This window comes from Chlorocebus sabaeus, chromosome 24 (assembly GCF_047675955.1).
Source record: "Chlorocebus sabaeus isolate Y175 chromosome 24, mChlSab1.0.hap1, whole genome shotgun sequence".
In the NCBI taxonomy this organism is placed as follows: domain Eukaryota; kingdom Metazoa; phylum Chordata; class Mammalia; order Primates; family Cercopithecidae; genus Chlorocebus; species Chlorocebus sabaeus.
This window is the reverse complement of record NC_132927.1, coordinates 64,263,841-64,279,341: the sequence shown is the minus strand read 5'-3', so window position 1 is coordinate 64,279,341 and position 15,501 is coordinate 64,263,841. Positions and strand designations below refer to the sequence as shown.

Sequence of the window (15,501 nt, the reverse complement as noted above, 5' to 3'; positions counted from 1 at the left end):
ATGGATGGGTAAACTGAAGCCCAAAGAAGTTATGTAACTTAACCAAAATTACACTGCTACAAAGCCATTGGAGAAAGATTTGAAGCCAGGCAACCTGGGGCTCCAAGGCCAATATTCTAACTACTATACTACATTGCTTTTTGCTATAGAAGTTTTTATTTGTAGTTATACTTAAGAAAATGTTCAGTAAGCAATTTATAATTTATTTCATTAGGTGGATTCTGTCCTCTGAATTATTTTCATTTTGTTTATATAAAATCCTGAATTAATAGAGCCTTATAACATATTTTAGAGAGAAGTCACTGAACAGGGCAGTGTAACTAACAGTTGCAATCAAGAAACATGTCCAGAGTTGAAAGACCAGACAAATGGCAGATGTTGAATATATACTGAAAGGAATATAAGTCATTCTCCCATAAAGACACATGCAAGTGGATGGTCATTTCAGCACTATTTGCAATAGCAAAGACATGGAATCAACCTAAATCTCCATCAATGGTCTATCAGTGAATAAAGAAAATGTGTTACACATACAACATGGAATACTCTGCAGCTATAAAAAAACAATGAGAAGCCGGGTGCTGTGGCTCATACCTGTAATCCCAGTACTTTGGGAAGCCGAGGCGGGCAGATCATGAGGTCAGGAGTTCGAGACCAGCCTGACCAACATGGTGAAACCCCGTCTCTATTAAAAATACAAAAATTAGCCAGGCGTGGTGGCACACACCTGTAATCCCAGCTACTCAGGAGGCTGAGTCAGGAGAATCGCTTGAACCTGGGAGGTGGAGATTGCAGTGAGCCGAGATTACACCACTGCACTCCAGCCTGGATGACAGAGCAAGACTCTGTCTCAAAAAAAAAAAAAAAAAAAAAAAAAAAATTAGATTACGTTCTTTGCAGTAACATGTATGGAGCTGGAGGTCATTACCCTAAGAAGACTAACACAGGAACAGAAAATCAAATACTACATATTCTCACAAGTCAGAGCTAAACATCGAGTACATAAGGACACAAACAACAACGAAACAACAGGCACTGGGGCTGACTTAAGGGTGGAGGGTGGGGGGCAGGGGAGGATCAAAAAACTACCTCTCGAGTACTATGCTTATTAACTGGGTAATGAAATAATCTGTACATCAATCCTAGGACATACAATTTACCTTGTAACAAACCTGCACATGTACCCTGAACCTAAAATAAAAGTTAAAAAATATAGCAGATGTTACAGGACAGTTCGAGAAAACACGCTACACTCTTATGTCCCAGGGGATTCCTACTTTAAGAACTCAATTATACTTGAAGGTCAAAGCTCTGAGCAATCCAATAAATATGCACATCAGGTCCTCTGATCACCCTGGGTTCTTAATGTACATTAGCTATGATTTGCCTTTAGTTCAATTCAACTAATATTTATTGAGTACTTAGCATAGTTTGGGCACTGTGCTTAAGATGTACAAATAAGAAATAAACCTGGCCTCTGCCCTAGAATTTCTGACAGCCTAATACCAAAAACATGGAATCAACCTAAATGCCCATCGATGGTAGACTGAAGGGGAGGTAGACTGATTTATAAAAGTAAAGTCTTTTCCTGAAGTGAGACAACAGACTACTATCATACTGTTTTATGACAGTCTTGGGGAAAGAAAAAAGAAAAAAAAAATCCAGACTGCTATTAGAGTTTATCAATACATTTTCATTAAAAGGCAAGATCTCTGATCCCTCTCAAGAGACTATTTGATTTTGGTCACATTATTTTATTTAGAAAAAGGAGAGATGTGGGGTGGCTGAGGTGTAGTTGTGATACTTAGAAACACTTGTTATTTAAGAGAAAAATCATCGTGTTTCCTTTGGTAGACCATTTACGAACACTAGAATGGTACAGAGGTCGGTGTGGCCCCTGAGCAACGATAACATGCAAATTCTTGAAGTGTTTCAGATTAAACAGAGAGACAGAAACACTGTCATTACTTTTTAAACTCATTTAAAATCTGAAAACTGGGACCTTCCTTTCTTACCGTCTTATCTCACTGACCCTGATCCACCGACGCAAGGGAAGCTAAGCATATGATCACTTGTGGGATAACTGTCATTTTTCCTTATCTCACATCGTGAGTACATTTGAGGGCTGTGCCCAGCACTCCAAGGATCTCTGTCAGCTTGTATTTATTGGCCTTTTATTAGAAACTTTCTTGCCTCATGTCTGGTCTCATGAATATAGATCAGAAATTAGAAACAACAAATATTTATCTGGTAAGCAATTTCTTTGGTAACTGAACTAATAGGAACTACTGGGACTTCCTGGGAGTAAGGCTACCTTTTCCCTTAGAGTTTGTTTCCTCTTTTGTAGATTTCACACATTGCTCAAATATTTGTGGCATGCCTTCCAACTACAAGGTGCAACTGAGGGCGGAGAAAAGGGAAAAACTTAGTTGGGCAGACAGCTAAAGTTCGTCTTTGGTAAAATTCTTTTAAACAGAAAGACAGCCTGAAAAATCACGCTACAGGCACAAATAGAGTGGCCTGGGGAAAACTCAGGCAACAGCTGCACTGATAAAGGAAGGAAGGCCCAGCATAGAAGCCTTTTGTTCTTTGTGTGATTAGCAGGTTCCCAGGAAAAAGTTTCTCCCCTTTTTCAGGCACATACATGGTGGGCTCTGTGGGAACGTGCATGGGGGTGGAGAGGGTGCTTACCTAGAACCCAGAGTTACACAAAAAAGAGAAGCTGAACTTCATCCTTACCCAAGACATACCCACAGCTGCACAGATAAGGGGAGTTGCACAGATAGCTTTACAGTAAGTTACACGAACAGCTACAGAGATGAGAGGAGTTTCTTATAAAAGCTTGTGGATTCAACTGTAATAGTGGCAACCCATCTGGGACCCCTCTCCGCTGCAGACAGCTTTCTTCTTTCATATAATAAACTCTCTCTTCAACATCACTCTGGTGTCCACACTCCTTAATTCTTTTGGTTGTGAGACAAGCTTGGATAACACCTCAGACAACGAGACCACTGACCACTGACCCGTTTGACAATGATGTGCTACAGGATGGTGTATGCTGGGTATTCATACATCATCATGCAACTTCCTAACTTTATGTTTAAGGTGGTTTCCTCTGTTATCACTTTGGTATTTCCCATCTAGTCACAGTATTACATGGGTCTTACGCGCTTGTTAAGAGCTGATAAGAGAAGCTTAACATTCACTTGATCGAATGGTTACTATGGCTTGTATCCACAGGAGCTCCAGCTCATGCTTAATATATTGTGTTAGAACAAATGGATCAGAGTGAATTCTGTAACAGTAAATCCACAGAACTGGAAAATTACTGACTTGCATCATAAACTGATTGCAGTGGGAAGGCAGAGAGTTCAGATTCCTGTTGTACTGGGGAAAGAAGAAACCGAAGAAAATAAGTGGTTCAGACACAGGGGACTATTTAACTGATCCAAGCCAGAAGACTACTGAGGGTGAAGGGAGCATTATCAATAATTACGTTCAGACAAAAGTTGTGACTGGCCTTAGTAAACCAGGATAGATGTAATTTAAAAAGAAAGAAAGAACAAACATAGCTAATGTACATTCAGGGATATCAGAGGACCTGATGTGCATATTTATTGGATTGCCTAGAGTTTTGACCTTCAAGTATAATTGAGTTCTTAAAACTTAGATTTAGGTTTGTGGTTAAGGGGCAAAACAATCAGATTCCAAATAGGGTTCTGCAGACAAATCCCACAGGTCCTAAAGTCTCTGGGTCTTTTCCTTGCCATTGTGGTATCTCAGGGGCTTGTGTAGGCAATGACAACCAGCTCCATACTTCTGCTAAGAGAAATTTGGGGATCAGAAAATCTTTCTCTGCAGCTCTTCAGAGTCTCTTTAGTTTACTTCAATAACAAGGAAATCAGAAATCTCAGGACAGTGCTGGATGTGGCAGAAATTCCAGGGCAATTCACGACTTTCCTACCAATTTAGAGTTATCTGTCTGGAATCACTTCAACTGACAGTGGAAGACAGTTTATAAAATTGTAGGGGAGGCAAAATTTCACCTTCACCCCTGTAGGGTCCCAGCAGGGCCCTAGTATTAAATCAATTTAAGATATTTATGGACTGTCAGGAGAGAACCACACGAATTTGTTTATTTTAAATGGCACGGGGTGGTCTCACTAAAAAAACAAAAACAAAAACAAAACCTAAAGCAGCAGTTAAGAGTCAACTGCTTATAGAGTGAAATGGACAAAAAACAGTAAGTTGTGAAACATAAGGCGAAGGGGCTTGGGCTAATTAACTGGGTAGAGAAGTGACTAGAAAGATAGGGATTAACAAATTTTGTTTGGACAGATTTCCCTCGACTTCAACTTTCTGTCCTTGAAGATAAGAACGTTATTTTATAGGGAAGACATCTTTCACATGGGAATTTCATCTCCTCCTTTTAAGACACATAATATCCATGAGAGTGATCTTGCACCTGCTGTTTTTAAGCGCCTTTAATTTAAAATAGTCAATATGCCACAGCAGCATATTTTGAGGTGGTATATTATTAACTCCTTCAAGGCTAAAAGCCTTGAATATGCCGAGGTAGTTTCCAGACTGGAGAACCTTCTCAGCTAACATTTGCCACTTGTGGAATGTATTCCATGTACTGAGTGCTTATTAACTTTTCTCTCAGTCCCTCACTGCTGCTCTTCTCGCCTCATCTCATCCAAGGGAAAACTCAGGCTCCAAAAGCAAACTGATTCCATCAAGATAACAATGTAACTGGGACCTGGGGTCCAAGCCTGGTTCTCGCACAAGGTAGATACTCCCTGAGATGCTGGGGAAGAGCCATGGTAGGGCCACTCATTGCCCTCTTCCCTGGGTGGACCTTGGACATCCACCTTCCCTGCGTTAAAGTGCTCCACTAGGTGACGTCGGAAGACAAGTACATGTGAAATCCTGTGGCTGACCACAGACAGGCGAGCAGTAAGGAAAAGCTCGCCGCTTCCTTCCTCAACCCTGCGCCGGCTGCGTCAGTGGCCTTTCATCCGCACTCAAAATGGCGGCGGCGGCGTCAGCGTCAGCGGTCTCCTGCCCGTATCTATCGTGGCGGCGACGGGACCCGCCTCCCTGGGCGCCGGAGTCATGTGACCCACACAATGGCTGAGTGGCTACTCTCGGCTTCCCAGCAACGCCGAGTGAAAGCCATGACGGCCGCCGCCGGTTCAGCGGGCCGCGCCGCGGTGCCCTTCCTGCTGTGTGCGCTGCTGGCGCCCGGCGGCGCGTACGTGCTTGACGACTCCGACGGGCTGGGCCGGGAGTTCGACGGCATCGGCGCGGTCAGCGGCGGCGGGGTGAGCGGCGTGCTGCGGGGATACGCGGGGGGCGACAAGAGCCCGCCCCGTGAGGCCCGCCCCACAAACCCCCGCGGCGTTGCCCTGCGTTTCGACCCGCTCCACCTTCGGCCTCACTCTCCTAGGGTGCCAGTCAGCAGGCGGTTGGGGCGGGTGCGCTGCGGGGCTGGGGCGGGTGCGTTCTCGTTTAACACGAACCACAGAGGCAGTTAGGTTTGAACAAATGAGGATCCGGAGGTCCAGAGAGTAAAGTGACAGGTCTAAGCAGTGAAGAAGCCGGGGCTGGAACCCTAGTCCCAGGCAGTGGGGCCCAGGCTGTCTTCATCTCGGAGATGGCCGTCGAGCAGCGTCGCTCCAGAAAGGGCGAGGGAGTGCGGGAGCGTCCGTGTGCGAAAGAGAACGCCCCAGCGGGATACTTTGGCTGTGTCTCTTCCTTTTGGGGGAGCTGGTGGGTGGTGGAGTCGTAAGTCCCGGGCAGTCGTTAGTGCAGGGTAAGAATGCGCTTCTCCAGAGACGGTAGCGCCGAATAGGATTTTGTTTGGAGGCAGGACTGGTGCCTCAAGGTGTCTTTAAAAGGAATATAAGCAAGCGGCCTGAAACTACCAGGTACTCCCTCTGGGCCCACGAGCTTCATGGTGGCCAACCTTTGGGTGAGAAGGTTTTTGTTTTTTGGTTTTTGTACCTGAAATTACATCTAGGGCTAATTCTTTTTGAAAATGTTAACGTTGAACTCGGGTTTTTGGGGTTGAGTTGGATGGAGCTTGCATCCTTACATTCAACTCAGAACAAGCTTGAATGCCTGCTGCAAGGATGACCTGGTCGGTAGTCTGACCACATGATATAACCTGCTAGGGGAATTTTTTTTTCCCCTGGAGTTAGCTGATCCTTTTTGATTTTATGTTTTTATTCCCTAATTTGCAGTCTCTCCAGCAGTGCTGGTGTGTGTTTCAGGGGAAACCTGTGGGTCGATGAGCTAATGCATTTATTCTTTGCTACTACTATTCTCCTTTTTATGTTTTTGGTCTAAACCTGAAACAGCCAATATTTCATGAAATGGGGCCCCGTCTTTTTTGTAGCTTGTGATACTAAATCTAGTGTAAGAGCTTACCGAAAAATGGAAGTCTTTGTTTCCATTAGATTTATTAAGCCCAGTTTAAAATTACTAAGATGAGACGAATCATTTCATAATTCAGAGTAGGAAACTCCTATCTAATCTGATAGAATATACAACAATTATTAGTATCCCTGTATAGTGCATTACTCCTCGTAGGAACTCACTAAATAATGAAAATTATTGCAACATTATATTTGCATACCACGTTAAACTTCTTTGTGGAGTCCTTGGTCCCTAGCCCAAGTTGTGGCAGTAAGTGTTTAGAATGCTGTCATTTAATCTTTATGTCAGAGAGGGAAAGCAGTATGGTACAGTAAGTAGTTAAGAATGTAGGGCCAGGCGCGGTGGCTCACGCCTGTAATCCCAGCGCTTTGGGAGGCCGAGGGGGGTGGATCACAAGGTCAGGAGATCAAGACTACCCTGGCTAACACGGTGAAAAACCGTCTCTACTAAAAAATACAAAAATTTAGCCGGTCACGGTGGCATGTGCCTGTAGTCCCCAGCTACTTGGGAGGCCGAGGCAGGAGAATCGCTTGAACCCGGGAGGCAGAGGTTGCAGTGAGTCGAGATCGAGATCGCAACATTGCACTCCAGCCTGGGCGACAGAGTGAGACTGCGTTCAAAAAACAAAACAAAACAAAACAAAACCCCAAAACCAAAACCAAACAAAACAAAGGATATAGACTAAAGAGAAGATTGCCAAGAGTGTATTCTGGGTTCTGCCACTTCACTGTATGACCTGGCAGGTTATCTATTATAACTCCTCTCTGTCTCACTTTCTTTTTTTGGGATACAGTTATACTTACGTGGTAGGAGCATCGTGAGGATAGACCTGAAGTACTTAGGATGATGTCTTTCACATTACTGATTTTGGTTAATAACCAGTTTCAGGGATTAGGGAGGAGGAAGTTATTTCAAGGCCACTGGATGATGAAATGTTCCCAGGGCGTTTTTCCTGGGCCTGTAAACAGTTCCAGGCCTCATTCAGGCAGTGTGGTTGGTAATCCTATGATTTGTTACTGCTTGATGGTGCATTTTAACATTTGGTTATATTGCCTTTGACTTACGCTGTTGTGTTAGGTGTGGCCGTAGGTTTGCAATAGCATAATTGGTGTGTTTGCCTAAAGCCGATACTTTCTCTGTTAAATGTGGGAGTGCATAGAGGGCAAAATAAACCCTAGACAGCAAAGCGCACAGTTTTAATGGCATAGTGTAGGACAGGAAGCATTGTTTACCTAGGGTCAAGGATATATTAGTGTGCCTATACAGTGTTCATTTAAAGATTGCCTATTTTGATATTGGAGCTCCTGTTAGGTTGCAAACTCTTTGAGAAATATGTATTTTAAAAATTTGTATATATGACACTTGCCTTTATTGAGAACTTACTATGTGCCAGGTAACGTGCCAAGTCCTTTACATACATCTAATTTTAGTCTTACAACAGCTGAATGAGTAAGATAGCCCACTTTACAATGATTTGCCTATGATTACATAGCTTATTAATGATGAAATCAGAATACAAACTCCATTTGACTTAAAGACTCCTATGTTATGTTGCCTGTACCAGTGCAACAAAAGACCCATAAAATATTTAATAAGTGTTTATTGAATAACAAAGAATGAGGATACGAACTTGAATAAGATTCAGTCCATGTCCTTAGGGAACTAAGCTGAGTCAGAAAAGTAAAGGAGTGATGAGGATGTAGGGTTCAAAGTGTTATAATAGAGATATGGATCTGGTGCCAAAGGAGCCCAAAGGAGAGGCACTTACATCAAATCAATGAGCAGGGTCAGAAGGCATCCTTCCTTGAAGAGGTGGAATTTAAGCTGAAAGGTGAATTGGAGTTGTCCAAGAGAGGATGTGGGGTGCATTCCAGGCATAAGAATAGAAAACATTGTTTGATACACCTAGATAGAAGGTGTGAGAGTGATAAGGGGTAAAGTATCAGGGTTGGGAACTGAATAATTAAGGGATTTGGGTGCAAAATTGAGCAATTTGAACTTTATATCCTGAAAGCTTTTGGGGAAGGGAAGATCTTAGCACGTTTACACAGAAGAGTTTCACGATTACATTTGTGTTTTGGGAAGTTGCTCTCGTAAGTAGCATGGGAGATAGAATAGAGGGAGAGGCAGAGGGGATGCCCTGAGACCACTTAGGCTTTTCTCATAAGTGAGGAGGGCCTAGGTAAGTCAGTGGGGTTGAAGAGTAGAGGAAGGATTTGAGAGCTATTAACGATTGGTGATTGAGGGTGCATGAGACATTTGGACAAAAGGTGGCCCAAGTTTATGGTGTAGGCCAGTGTTCGTTACTGAGACAGCAAGCTCAGGAAAAGGAGCAGATAGGTGCAAAAATGCTATGTTTGGTTTGGGATATATTGAGGTAGATGGGAAGAGTGACTAGAGAGCAGCTCCATGGGTCTTTGCCTCACTGGTAGGGACTGGGGATGTTTTGGGTGTGAGAACAAGTAGATATGGGCACTACCAGAATGTCAGTGGTAGCATACGTGAGAATATAAAATAGAAAGTTAAACCCCATAAAAGGGAAGTATTTTGTCCCTGTCATCATACACACACCTGGCAAAGTGTCAGCAGTTTGAACCTAGGACTGTCTGGTTTACAAGCCTGAGGATGTGCTACTGTTTCATGCCAAAAACCGGCCTCTTTTTATTTATTTTTTGGTTATATTGCCTGCCAAAGGATAGATTATAGGTCAATTATTGGTTTTGTGATTTCTTTTTTCAAATAGTTGTATGGCATGGTCCAGGCATGATCCGGTATTGGTCCCCGCACTGTCCACCCTTGTCTTTCCATGCATTCTTATGCCACTCTTGGGTTAAGTTTTCTTAGTACAGCCTGGTCTGGAGATTATTGCTAGTTATTCTTAATAGTAACAGGTAGAATTTATGAGGATGGGGAAAGTGGTGCTTCCTTTCAGCACTGCTGCTTGTGATGTTTTTCTGGAAGATGTTAAGGGGAAAAATTTCCTGACTTTCATCCCTCTCATTTTAGCCCTGAGATATTGTTGCCAGTTGGTCTCAAGATAGAAAACCTGAATTTCAAGATAAGTTTGTGATCATGAAGTTAGCAAGCTTACCTCCCAGTTAACCCTCATCCCAAAAGAAGAGAACCTTTTAGCTGTTGGACAAACAGCAGCCCTGCTTGCCCAGTGATTGGCACAGAAAGGGCAGATAAGCAACTTGTGAGGTGCTTTTCCACAGTCTGACCTTGCCTGAGGCTAACTATGTGTATACCAGGTGGTGTGCATGAACACTGTAGACAAATATTCATGGTTGGATTTCTTTTATTCATACTTTTAAAAACTTATTTTTTTAGGCAACCTCCAGACTTCTAGTAAATTACCCAGAGCCCTATCGTTCTCAGATACTGGATTATCTCTTTAAGGTAATGAAAAAATAATTATTTCTTGATACCTGTGATATTTTAGAAACTGTAGGGTGAATTTCACCTATAATTTTTTAGCCTCAAAATTCTAGTTTTTGAAAAAATGGCGCATTACTTTTGGAATAAATTGCTATTTGAAGTTTTACTTTTGTTTTTGCGTCTGTAAAACGTAAGGCAGTAATTAGTAATTGTCTTGAAGCATCATACAATACAGCACTATGTTAATACTGTTAATTCTTTTCACAGCCGAATTTTGGTGCCTCTTTGCATATTCTAAAAGTGGAAATAGGTGGTGATGGGCAGACAACAGGTAGGAGAATTTGGGAGATAGGATTTCTCCCGTCAACATTTTAATCTATACCTCACCATATGGACTGTGATTTCAGAATATGTGTAAACAGTACCAACACTTTTGAGATTGATTGTTGCTTATTAGAGTGTTCCTCATTTTTAAACTGTAATTATTTTAAAATATTATATAGAATATGGCCCATCTAAAACAACATTCAGACTTTAAATTGCTTATTTAGTTGAAGTAATCGGTAGTAAACAAATCCACAGTTTTCTAAAATCTATATATACAGGACAGAGCATAGGGACAGTTTTGAATTTTATTGAGAAGTTAGAAAGATTTTAATTTTATGTAGAGCATATAAAGTGCTATTAACTTAAAATATGTGATAAAAATGTATGTAACCAGTGTTTCAGAGATACAGCTTTTTTTTCTTTTGAAAACAAAACTTTAATCACTAAATCTTCAGTCTTCATTGTCACTATTTTGATTGGCTTTGTGTAGTGCATGTTACCAATTGGCAGTTTATAGGCCTTTTGTTTTTCAGGAAGAAGAAAAAAATTCTCTCTGTGATTAGATATAGCTTATTGTTTATAGATCAGATTTCATTATAATGAACTCTAGTGTATCTCCTGCATACTTGTATTCCTGCTAGGGATTTGGAAGTAATTCTTTGTTGAACAGATATGTCTATGTGGTGGTATTAGTGTTTATGTTGAAATAAAAAGTACAAAGCAAAAACAAAAGAAACCCCCATAGCAGAAACTTTCCCCAAGCTATTGCATTTTACTGTTAAAACCTTTTAGGCAGAATTGACAATGATGGGCTAATTTCACTTGCTGAAGCTAAATTAGAGGTAGAGATACATAAACAGGCAGTGCTTGTGAATTCTGATGTTTACCTTTAAGAAGAAATGCGCAAGGGCCTCTCGGAAGGCCCAACTTAGCAGGGGCAGATATTTGTGAACTGTGGGAATATATGAGGACTTTAATAGCAGTTACCTACCTCGGTGCTAAGATAATGTAACCTCTACTAACTGCAGATGTTAGTATAGAATTTTGTTATTCTTAGAGTGGATATGTATACTTATTCCAATTTTTTTTTTTGTTTCTCAAAACTCTTCCTATATCAAGACATATTATAGGCTAAAGGTGTGGGTTCTGAAAACAGGGCTCAGGAGCCCAGGGATTCATATCCAGCATTGATAAGCTGAAAGTTGAGGTAATGAGACTTAAAGTTGGACATGGGGATTTGAAAACCACAGAGAGATCAAAAGCCCAAAAGAATGAATACTGGGAATTTTTAGTTATATGAGGTGATAACATTTCTCTCAGTACTGCTTATAATAGAAGGTTGTGGTTTTATTAAGACTTTTACAATGCTTAAGATAATGAAAAAAGGATGAAATAATGTGCTTTTATCATCCATCCTTAAATTGTATAAGATTACAATTTGCCCAACTTCAGGATTAGAACTGGAATACTGCTTTTGTGAAGTGGGTGTTGCGGGTGGGGGTGGGGAGTGAGATGGTCCTAGGGAGTACCATTCATGGATCATTACTTCCGTTTTTGCTCTCCTCTATTCAGATGGCACTGAGCCCTCCCACATGCACTATGCACTAGATGAGAATTATTTTCGAGGATATGAGTGGTGGTTAATGAAGGAAGCTAAGAAGAGGAATCCCAATATTACACTCATTGGTAAGAAATGAAGTTTGCAATGCTTCTTCAGTCTCTTTTCCTTTAACTTTTAAATTCTGGATCATGTTGGTGGAATCTCTATTAGTATGGAAGTGCTCATAATGTCGTTAATACTACCAGTATGCTACCAGCAGCAAAGCATGTGTCAGGGGTGATCGTTTCTTTGCCCTTATATGTTATGTTGAATCCTTATAATACCTGTGAAGTAAGGCATGATTCTTTCCATTTGGCAGGAAGAAGCAGTAGAGGCTTAGAAAGATTATGCCACTGACCTAAGGTCATAGACAGTTAGTAAATGGCAAAATCGGTTTTAGCACATAATTCCATGTTTCTATGATGCTAAACTACTTTTCTTCACAAAATCTGTCATCAGTATTCGTAAAAGGGTAATACTATTCACAAATCTGTCATCAGTATTCATAAAAGGGTAATACTATGCAGTAGTACACCTAACTAGTTACACAATTGTATATTACATGTAGTAGTAAACCCATTTTTAGAAAAGTTACATACAAAAGTGTTTTTTGTTTGTTTATTAGTTTTTGAACTTCAATAATGTGCTGGTTACTGTTCTACGGACTCAGGAAGCCAATCCCATCCCCATCCCTGCACCTGTGGAGCTTAGGTTCTATTGGAAGGATCATTGGCTAGTTGCTTCAATGGGACTATGTACATTTCACAGTTCTGTGAGAATGCGTACAGAGCCTGTGGAGTGTTTCAAACATCAGAGTGATGGGATACTTTCATCGCTTGAAATGAATTTGATTTTTTGAAACAGGCTTAAATTCAGACTAAGTTAAATGAAATTAATGATTCATTTTAAAGGCCCGATTTCTAGTTATTTAAAAAATAATTTTCTCAGCAATCAAATTAAAGGATAAGAGTAATATTTTCTAAGTTAAAAGAAATTAGGAGTAAGTATGTTCTTTATAAATGGGCTTTTGTAAGATTCCAGAAATGCTGTTTGCAGTAAAAACATCACTGAATTTAGCAAATATCCACTAGACTGCTTCCAAGGTCAGACCTCATTTAAATGTAGAAAATATGGCAGGCAAAACCATGTCCTAACAAAGACTTACACATGGTAGGCCTTCAGATTGCATTTAGCATTTCATTGTTTTCAAGAATTCTATTACTTTAATGTCACATTTCTTATGTAATACACTTGGGTGTTCCTCCTGAGTTTAGAAAATAAGCATTTTGTCATTTTTATTTTTATTTTTTTCAGTGGTGAACTAGTTTGGTAATATATTTATTGCTGAGGAACTTAACTTTTGAGCTTATTTTAATATATTAGTAGCAATTTAAATTTAGCATTATAATATGTACTTTTCTACTCTTCTCAGTTTTTTACTTAAACATAATCAGGGTTATTGGAAGAATATGGACTTATTTGATGCATATCACTTAACAAGGGTATATTTCTCTATGGATTCGTTGTCATTTATATTGATATAAGAACAAACTAGTTTTGCTACATTACATTGCCTGACTGATTAATATTTTAAGGACCCTTAAATTATAAGAAGATGTACAAGTGAATGATAAATTTGTGTTATACATAACTCAAAGGAGTGAGTAGTTTGGAATAAGCCTTTTAGAATACTTTGGTTTGACCTCAAAGAACAGAAGTTGAATATTGAACATTCCAACAGTGAGTGGAAATGTTAAGTTAAAACATGTGGTACATTTCTTTCTATTGGTAAGGGTCTTGGATAGAGGTGTTTGTATTTGTTATTTTTCTTTTGCCTGGAAAGAACATTTGAAATTATGGGACCTGACTCTAGGGATCAATAAGGAATTATAGTGTCTATAGATTGGAAAGGATTTCAATAATTTTTATATGGTATATAAACTTTCCTTTAGTCAGATCTGTATTTGTTTTTGCAAGTTGAATGCTTTTCTTAAAAAAATTTTGTTTTATTTTCAATAGCGCCAGCACCATTATACCTCCTCTACCTTTGCCTCCTCCCTTCTCTCTGCAGGGTTGCCATGGTCATTCCCTGGATGGCTGGGAAAAGGTTTTGACTGGCCTTATGTCAATCTTCAGCTGACTGCCTATTATGTCGTGACCTGGATTGTGGGTGCCAAGCGTTATCATGATTTGGACATTGATTATATTGGAGTTAGTAATATATTTAAAATATGATTCAGTTTTGGACATTTATTTGTAATTTAAAATATAATTTGGTTCTAAGGTACTTTTTGACTAACCATTTTATGTCCTGAGACTAATTTATTCTACTGGTGTCTGATAATAACACAAGCTAAGTACATGTGACCTTTAATTGCTCCCCTTTGCCCATCCCAATGTTGCCACTTTTGCAAACTGTACTAAGTGTATACCTCCTTCCTCTGAGCTGGTTTTTTTTTGTTATCAACCCAACTCAAATTCTCCTTCAAAGCTTTCCCTACTTTCTCTGGTTCCTACAACAATGTTGTGTTTCCTAGACAGCTTATGGTTTAGTCTCATTTTATTCTATTGTTGTCTTAAGCCAAAGATTGGCAAACTTTTTAGTAAAGGGCCAGAGCATAGATAGTTTTGGGTTTGTGGGCCAAAAGGCAATATTGAGGATCTTGAGGTAAATATATAGCCATTTAAAATGTAACTATTTAAAACTAAAAGCACTTTTAGCTCTCAAGTTGTAAAATTACAGATGATGAGCCAGATTTGGCAGGCTGGCTGAAATCTGTGTCCACCTGTCACAAACTGTTATTTAACACCTTAACACCTTTTAAGGATTTAAAAAGTATGGAAAATGGTATCATGTCCAGCTTGTCTGTTGGCTGGGTGGAGGCATGCCTCAGGCTGCATCATACCCCACAGAGCCTTAACATACACATACTGGGTCTCCATAATCAGTTGCTTATTAATATACCATCAGTTAAAACTAATACTTAAACATTTTCATGCAATCATGAGTTAGATTATCAGCAAACAATTATTGAGCTCCTACTGTGTTGCAGGAACTGTGACTGTAATATTTTAGGGCTACTAAGATTAATAAGCTCTTGTATTCAGTAAGAGAAGTAGACACTGGAACATATTAACTGCAATACTACATGGTGATACAGGGCATGAGGATGAGCCAAGGGCTGGAGGAAGTCAGAAGAAATGGTATACTAGTTTTTGCTATCCTTTTCCAAATTATGACTGAAAATTAGTTTATATTTGAGAACTTTCCTCTTTTTTTTTTGGCACTGTTGCCCGGACTGGAGTGCAGTGTTGTGATCTCGGCTCGCTGCAGCCTCTGCCTCCTGGATTCAAGTGATTCTCCTGCCTCAAGTAGCTGGGATTACAGGCACCCGCCACCATGCCCAGCTATTTTTCTTTTCTTTTTATTAGAGACGGGGTTTCACTATGTTGGCCAGGCTGGTCTCAAACTCCTGACCTCGTGATCCGCCCACCTCAGCCTCCCAAAATGCTGGGATTACAGGAATGAGCAACCACACCTGGCCGGAGAACTTTCTTAAATGTCGGGACATTTATAACCAATAATGAGACTAAATGTAGGTTTGGTCTAATAGCTTTCTCTTATGGTACAATCACAAGTAATGGGTAATTCACATCTTGTTTAGACTCATGATAACACATGCTATGTTGAGGAGTTTCATTGATAAACTCTTTCCTGTATCGTTGGAGTAAAAAGAGCTGCACCTGGATTC

General features: G+C 40.2%; 1 protein-coding gene across 4 annotated transcripts in view; it reads left to right on the top strand.

Annotated features, from left to right (window-relative positions):
- Positions 1 to 5,106: 5,106 nt before the first annotated feature.
- GALC (galactosylceramidase) overlaps positions 5,107 to 15,501 on the top strand; it is a 57,270-nt gene continuing 46,875 nt past the window's right edge. Inside the window, exons 1-5 of one of the 4 annotated variants that reach the window (XM_007987503.3) lie at positions 5,107 to 5,327; positions 9,775 to 9,843; positions 10,090 to 10,153; positions 11,722 to 11,835; positions 13,821 to 13,960. In XM_007987503.3, the coding sequence (XP_007985694.1) occupies positions 5,133 to 5,327; positions 9,775 to 9,843; positions 10,090 to 10,153; positions 11,722 to 11,835; positions 13,821 to 13,960 (582 nt within the window). In that variant the 5' untranslated portion in view covers positions 5,107 to 5,132. Of the gene's footprint in view, positions 5,328 to 5,379; positions 5,978 to 9,774; positions 9,844 to 10,089; positions 10,154 to 11,721; positions 11,836 to 13,820; positions 13,961 to 15,501 lie in introns of those variants that run through there. The other 3 variants (XM_073011236.1, XM_007987504.3, XM_037984352.2) reach the window with 3 other exon arrangements.